Source organism: Pygoscelis adeliae, unplaced genomic scaffold (genome assembly GCF_000699105.1).
Source record: "Pygoscelis adeliae isolate BGI_AS28 unplaced genomic scaffold, ASM69910v1 Scaffold282, whole genome shotgun sequence".
Taxonomy (NCBI): domain Eukaryota; kingdom Metazoa; phylum Chordata; class Aves; order Sphenisciformes; family Spheniscidae; genus Pygoscelis; species Pygoscelis adeliae.
The window spans coordinates 204,024-211,834 of record NW_008824352.1 but is presented as its reverse complement, the minus strand read 5'-3'; the positions used below and the strand labels follow the sequence as shown (position 1 = coordinate 211,834).

Genomic DNA, 7,811 nt, shown 5'->3' with positions numbered 1-7,811 from the left:
CAGGGGAGAGGGGCCAGCCCCATCCTCCGCCGGCTCCCACCGTCCGTCTTTTCCTCCCTCCCGGAGGCGGCTGGGAAAGACCACCACCCCAAATAGCCCACGACCCCGAAGGAATCACTAACGTGGGGCCCAGCCCCTTAGAAAGTTCACTCCCCGAAAGCTCTCCAGGTCTCTTTATAGCATGGAGCGGGGGTAAGCTGCCGGTTCTTTTTTTAGAAACAGCAATGGAGATGAAGAAACCATGTCTGCACGTGTCTCCCGCGCTCCTGCGTGCACAAAGGTGTGCGCCTCCCCGAACCCAGTGTCCCAGCCCAGCAGGCTGCCTGGACCCTCTGTTTGACGCTGAGGAGGGCAGGGGAGCAGAGCAGGTAGCTACAAATCACTGATGCTGGCGGCTCCGGGGGACTTCTTCAGAGCGAAAGAGCAAGTGCTTGAAGGAGTGCGCTTCTCCCGCCTTGCTGAGCATCCCCTCAGGCTTCTCAGCTGAGCTAAAACTACCACCGCAAATCAGCCAGGAGATGCCTTTCCTTACTGCAGTCGTCTTCAGTGGGTTACCAGAGCTCGGTGGAGCTTGCTTGTCTTTCCCGTTCCCTTTCTGAATGCACCAGAAGCACACGCTCTTTGGATCGCTGCCCAGGATTGGCAAACCCCCTGAAAAAGCCGTACCTGGGGAAAGCTGGACCAGGGTACTTCCAGTGGGGTGAAATTTAGCTAAAGACAGTTTAGGCTAAATACACGGAGAGATGTTCTGTTGGTGAAAGCAGATGACTGTAGAAGAGTCTCTAATGGGAACCCAACGCTCAACTAAAACTGCCTCGGTTGGATCTGGAAACAGCCACCCGGCATCTACGGCAACACTCCCGCAATCGCGTAAGCATTGAACAAAAGCCTTCAGAGTCAGTGGCGATTTTATGGCTCAAAGGTGTTTAATCCACATCCTGCCTGTGTTGTACTTTTCTGATGTAAAACCCTTCCCGTCCCCTTCCTTTCAGCCTCGTGGGTCACGCCATTCCCCACGCTGGGATTTTACCATCAGAAGGAACAGGATCCCCATCAGGAACCACGGGCAGAGGGATTTTTGCTTTCTCTGCTCCTTGTGCAAACTAGAAATCCCATCTCCATTGATATTAAACTATTTTTCCTTCACCGGCTGAGCCGTCCTGCCCAAGGATGGGATTTCTGCATCCCGCTGCCCCTTGCCCAGTGCCTGCGCGCTGCCTGCTCACCAGGTCCTGGGCCTGGATGGAGACGCAGGAATTTAGCCACGGCCCAAGTCCCTCACAAACCATCAGGGCTTGCGCAGGCCTGGCTACGTCCTGCGATTTTACCATTTTTCTGAAGTTATTGGCATTCCTATGTCCAGTGAGGACGCAATTCCTGCTCCAGCAACATGGCCCTCAGCACCATCAGTGGAAGGTGAACGACGGGACCGAACGCTGTTTCATCGGGGCGAGACTCAGATCGATCTCTTCACATCCTTTTACTTTTCACTTCTTTTTTTTCTTGATCCGTAAGGAAACTTTTACCCGCGACTCCCTCAGCTTCATCTGGGCTGCTTATGTGAGTAAAGTGGGGGCAAAGCCCCTCGTTTGCAGAACATTATTCCCTGCCTTTAGCTAATTTCCTTTCCTTCGGCTCTGGAAGACATTAGCCAAAAAGGTTCCAACCTTCATGGCTGAAAACAGTAGCTGGAAAAACCATTAGGCTTATATATTTATTATTAAAAATCGTTAAAGGACCAAGTTCTCATTAATCCCTAAATACATCCAGAATATCTCCAAACTTGTGTCCGCATAAATAAGCCAAGCCGGCGGCCCTTTTTCTTTGCTAAAATACAGAGCTGATGGTGTCAAACCCTCTGTTTTTACGAAGACGTCCTCGTCTTCGGGAGCAAGGCAGCTCCCGGGGCCGTCAGCTCCCCGCAGCCGGAGGGCGGCGATGGGAAGGCGTGCTCTCCGGAAGGAGAGGGCTACCTCGGAAATCAGCGCTCTGACATTCGCGCTACGCTCCTGAAAATGATATGGCGAGAGACAATATAATACTAATGTGACAAAGTAACGCACGGAAAAATTATGCAAGGCGGGGAAGGTTGTTGTCAGAGACCTGCCTGGCTGCCTGTTGGGGACCGGTGATAGTTGTCACTGTCAGCACTGAGCTGTCACTCTAATAACAAGTGGATTATCGCTTGATGTAATTTGCTATCAAGCTGTTGCACACCAGTCAGAATGATTACATTTGGGTACCACCCAGCTCGTAGGGAGATGCTCAGCAAACCCAGGGCCGCGTAGGCAGGGCGAGCTCTCCATTTCATTTCGGGTGCCTTTTTTGAGACCAAGGAAGGCGGTGGCCGAAGCGTCGGGTGAGCACGCGGTAAATATGGCAGCAATAAATGCGGTGTCCAAGGGGAGGCAGGGCAAGCCAGTGTATGATTTTAGAAGAGGCTGGTGTCTTAAAAACATCCCTTGTCATATCTAGATGGAAAGCCCGTAGGGTCAAACTTAGAGGTCCCTCAGACAAGAAAGTCCTCTATTGAAATTAAATAGTTTTGCTCGGTTAGGGATGACCCACTGAAATTAAAACTCAGAAAGATCTGCAAGGCCCGTTGAAGTGAGAAGGTCTATAATCATTCCCCACAGCATCGGGGAGGGGGTTTCTGTCCAGTCCAGTTTTAAACATCCTGAGAAATACACATGCGGCCGCTCCCTGGGGAGGGTTCAGTAACATGTCACAGTCTAACGGGTCTCACAAGTGGGATAAGTTTTTCAACTTTCAGCCTACATTTTTGTATTGCTTAATTTCATCCCATTATTTCTGACGAACCACTTTGTGGAAGGCGTACAATTGCTCCCTAGCCTGGATTTTCATGTTTTAATGACGGTTAATTATTCCAGGAGAAACTTTTATTTTTACTTCTTATTCATCTCGCTTTTGCACTGGATGCTTTATTCTGAAGTTTAATTAGCACATTTCAGAACTAAATATCTAGATTAAATCACTGCTGAGCGAGCTCCACTCCAGGATTTATGATCATTGTGCACAGCCTTTATTGTACCTGCCAACCCAGGCAACTGATTTATTGATCGATGTGTTATTTGGGCCGGGAGCGAGCCAGCCGGGTACCGCAATGGGCACGGGGAAGGGCTCTCACGCAGCCTGGCCTGGTGCTGCTGCCCTCCATCCCCCCCGCCACAGCGAGGAAGAGGGTGGATGAAGGTGCCAATGATGATGGGTAGAAAGGGGCAGCCTCGAGCTCCTTCGTACCCCAGTGAGGGCATTGCACACCCTAACAGCAGGTCTGGGATGAGGCAGCACTGGCAGATTCGCGTCTCCAGCCCTACCATCTGCTTGGATCCAAGGTTTCATTTCAGCCTATTAGAGAGATTGGGGCTGGCTGCAAACATCAGATGTAGGCATAGGCTTGGCACGAGTCCATCCCCTTTCCTGCTGCCTCAAACGCCAAGATTTTGATTCAAGCTCATCTGCAAATGCTAAAAAAGCTTCAGTTTTGCAACAGAGTCCACCCTAGTGGAGCTCATCACAAGAACCTGGGGGGGGGGGGGGGGGGATTAGAAAAAAAAACAAAACGAGAACTCATTTTAATTACATTATCTCAACAAACTAAAGCTATAGACAAATGCGATTACACCCACAAAAGTCTTCTTGCTCCCAGCCGAGAGTCCAAACACTTGTGGCTTAGCCAGGGCCAGAAGAACATGCTGTTGAGACAAATGTACGCTTACACTCTTCCCCACAAGAAAGCTCGACATCCAGCGAGCTCGTGCAAGGGGGTTTATCTCAAAAAAAAAAAAAAATCAACAGAAATGCCCATGTGCGATAGAAAAGCACCTCCTGTTCATGCTGCTGAGCAGACTGGTTTTACTCTTGTTATTTATACAGAGCAGCTCTGGCACACTATGTAATAAAAATGGATAAGGTTTCAGCCCTTCGCTAGCCCACAAAAATAAGACGACTGTCTGCACAGGCACCATGGGGCAAACAGCCCAAACCAAAGCCAGAGAACTCACAATGAATTTCAGCAGGGAGGGTTTGGGGGGGGTTGGTGGTGGTGGTGGTGGGGTGTTGTTTTGTTTTGCTCTTAGAAAGATAGCCCTGTAATTTAGTGACTCATACATTCTACATCCTTTGTTGCTTTTCATTTTCAACATCTTTAAGCTGTTTGTGGAGAACGGGCTTATTTTTAGACTTCCCATCAGTGAGAGACATTTTAGCTGGTTCGGAGGGGAAAAGCTCCATTGAGACTTTTGTGTCTGGGGTGTTAATAGGCAAATTTCCTGTCGGGGAGATATTTTCTTCCTTTTTCTTACTTTTACATCTCACTTGGGATCTGGGCAGTGATTTTGAGGCATGCCGAGAAGGGCTGTGCCCTGTGCCGCAAGTGGGGTCTCTCAGGGATGCACCGAGGTCTGACCTGACGGAGGGAGGATGAGGATGGCTGCAAGCAAAAGCAGACACATGTTGGGGCATGAAGAACAAACAGGGGCCCCAGGATCGCTAATCATCTTCCTCCCTCTTCATCAAATCCGCAAATCTCGAGCCATGCCCCAGAAAGCCTCTGTACCATGGAGGAGGCTTTCAGCAGATAGGGTGAAGGGGGAGAGCATCCCACAGCCAAGCGCCAACCCACATTTCTCCGTGCTGGGGCAAAAAATGTGAGGGGTACTTTAAGTACCTTGGTAAATTCAGTTAATTTTAAATAAACAGTGTTTTTGTTTGGAAGATAAATGAAATACTTTCAATTTCCTGGAAAAAAGTCTTTGCAAAACAGAAGATGTTTTCTGAGTCAGTTAATAGATTTGGGGTTGGGTTTACAAAGTTTAATACCTCCTTTCAGTTCGCAGCTCAAAATTTTTTGGGGGAACTTTAAAAATAAAATTAAAGGAAATTTCAAAATAAAAACTGGCTCTGTAGCCCTCAAAGCCAGGCATCTCAAAAAAAAAAAAACCAACCAAAAAGCCCAATCCTGCCTGCTTCTCATTTTTTTTTTTAAATTTTAATTTAGTCAATCAACAACAGAAAGGCCTCCAAATGAAAACCACACAGGCACAAAACATCTCTGAGCCTCCAGATGTGCATTCCTCCACCTTCCGCTGGCGAGCTTGCAGCAGGCACCGCGGTGCGCTGGCTGCCCCAGATTACTCAGGGCACACGCCTTGCTGCGAAATAAGAGCAAGAAATGCAGGGATGGGAGACGCCCTGCTCCTCCGCACGCAAAGGACAAGAGGTGGACCCAGGCCATACCCAAGAATGCATGCGGGAGGATGTAGACCTGACGCTGAGCTCGCGGGGCACGTCCTACGGACTCTGTGCTTTGCACTATAGAGATATTTGGTTTTTACCAGCACATGCCACCTTGAAGCAGGCAGCAGGACAGGAGGAGCCACCGGCCCTGCGGTGTCCCTCGGTGCCAGCTCGCTCTGCAGTGGCACATGCTGGGTTCGGCCGCAGCATGGCCCCGCGCCGGCTGCCAAGCGCAGAACCAGCTCCCGTGCCCAGAAACGATAACGGCTCTTTGGCCAGCTCGAAGGAGCTTTTTCCAGGACACATTTGTAATCTTGCTGAAAGCTGCAGTCCTAATAGACGGTTGGAAATACTCCCCAGCTCTCTGGCTGTCACTTCACCCAGGTGTCACAGGCAGGTCTAAGATACTCAGTTTCTGTTCTGCAGTCTCCCACCGTCATGAGACTCAAGAGTAGGTCCGGAGGTTCGTGGCTCATGTTTTACGTCCTGTCCGCATCTTTCAGGGATGCATGACCCAAACCAGCACAACCATGAGCCCAGTGCAGAGCTCTCTGCTCTGCCCATTGCCACGCCACAGCTTTATGTTTGCACGAAGCGAGGACTCGGCATCCTCTGGAGGAGCTGCCACCATCTCCCCATCACACATTTCCATGCAACATACTGCACCCTCCATTGTGCTACCAGCCTTTGCCATTTCCCAGCACCACCTAAACTCAAGGAAGTTTTTTTGCTGCATTTAAAACCCTACACAAGCAACAGGGAAACCCCCAGCAAGGCTCTTGGGTAAACTCCAGCATGATGTGCCATCACAAGCACCGGCTGAACAAACTGATGAAGCAGACGGGGAGCAAACCCGTGGTGGACACCTGCGCATCACGCTGAGCTGAGGTCCTTGCAAGAACAGCGCTACGACACTTTGCTCAAACACTGATGAGCCAAACTGGTCGGTCAGTGGCTCCAGAGCAGCACCTCTGAGAGGAGCTGGCTCAGGGAATGGGCTGTCGCACAGCGCGAGCAAGGCACAAGGATAAATGTGCGCAGACTGGAGGGTGGACAGTGTCAATAGGATTAGTTTGTTCTATTATTTATCATGCCATATGCCCCAGCACTCGATCCACAAATCTGAGCCATCAGCTGTGAACACCTGTCAAGGAGTTGAGTAATTTTCCAGTTTCTGGGTAGAATAACGGGAGACAATAAGGCTGATTTAATCGGTAAGTACTTAGCTCCAGAAACATAGTGGCTTAAAAGAAAATCTCACTGTATTTTTTAAAACAAAAGCCTTTCTGCATTAGAGTCAACCCAGAAAAAACTCCTTAGTAGATGTATCGCAGTACAGCAGCAAGGCAGGTATTAGCCAAATGCATGGTGGAAAGGAGATAAACAATACGCTGTGTCCTCCTGCATGTCCACAGGAAACAAATTCCCCATTTAGAAAGCCCAATAAAAATGTAATCCTTTTGTAACAACGGCATCCACTGCATATTTTTTCTCTGAGGGAAAAAAAAAAAGTAAGAGACTTTGAAGTCCTCTAATGCCATCAAAAAATGTATTTTTTTTCCCCAAAGTGTCTCAAAAGTATCAAAAAATATGAAAAAAATTAATGACTGCTAACAGCTGAAACAGATGGTCCGCTGCGAATCCCCACAGCCTCATGCAACTGTGAGTCAAGCCATTTTTTAAAATGGTGAAGAAAAAAAAAAATTAAAAAAATCAATTTCCAAGACTACCAGGCTTCCAAAAATCCATTCGGAATTCCCAGCCGAGAGCCAACAAGAAAGGAGGGTTTGGATGGTTTAGACCCACAGTGGGCTCAAACCCAGCGTGCCCCGTGCCCTCACACCATGTGCACGTAGATGGTCTGGATACGTTTGCGTTCAGCACAGTCCCACAAGATGTTTCCCTGGGATGAGGTTTTACTCTAGGAATTTAACTAAGGATCCTTTGCTCTATAAAATTCCCAACGCACGCACCTGCTGCCGGTCCCCAGCACTGTCCCTGCTGCCCACCCTTGGGAGCTGGCAGCATCCCTCCCACCCCATCCTCCCGGTGCACCGATTGCCCTCAGCAAGCAACCCCCGCCCCGTGCCAGCTCGCCCCTTGCGAGGAACAGTTTGAGATGAGAAAGACACTTGCCAGGAGGGAAACTCTGGTTGCCTGCTTCTCTGCTGCGGCTCCTCCTTCTCCCCAGGAGACTCGTCCCCTCGGCCACCTTCATGCTTGGGCTGCCCCTCTCCATGCTCCTCGATCAGCCCCATCAGGCAGATGAGACGGCAGGTTCTGGGAGATGTGCGAGCTCATCATGGGGACATCAAAGCCGGCAGTGTGACTCTGTAAGGAGCAGACAGAAACTTAACTGCACACACAGTACCAGTTTATCATTTATTTAAACTCAATCTTTCAATAATTCATGCCAGCCTTTCACTGTGTAGCAGGACAACAATGGCAGGAGCGCAGCAACGCAGGCAGCGAATAACCACATCTGGAACAGATGTTCAGTTCTAAATAAAAGCTGGTTTTGCAGAGAATGTTAAATGCCATGGGAATAGTGT

At 49.4% G+C, this 7,811-nt stretch overlaps 1 protein-coding gene across 1 annotated transcript in view; it reads right to left on the bottom strand.

The window, feature by feature from the left end:
• Window positions 1-7,517, bottom strand: part of CALN1 (calneuron 1) — a 138,301-nt gene extending 130,784 nt beyond the window's left edge. Inside the window, exon 1 of the mRNA XM_009319275.1 lies at window positions 7,392-7,517. Within this exon, the coding sequence (XP_009317550.1) occupies window positions 7,392-7,517 (126 nt within the window). The remainder of the gene's footprint in view (window positions 1-7,391) is intronic.
• Between the last annotated feature and the right edge of the window lie 294 nt (window positions 7,518-7,811).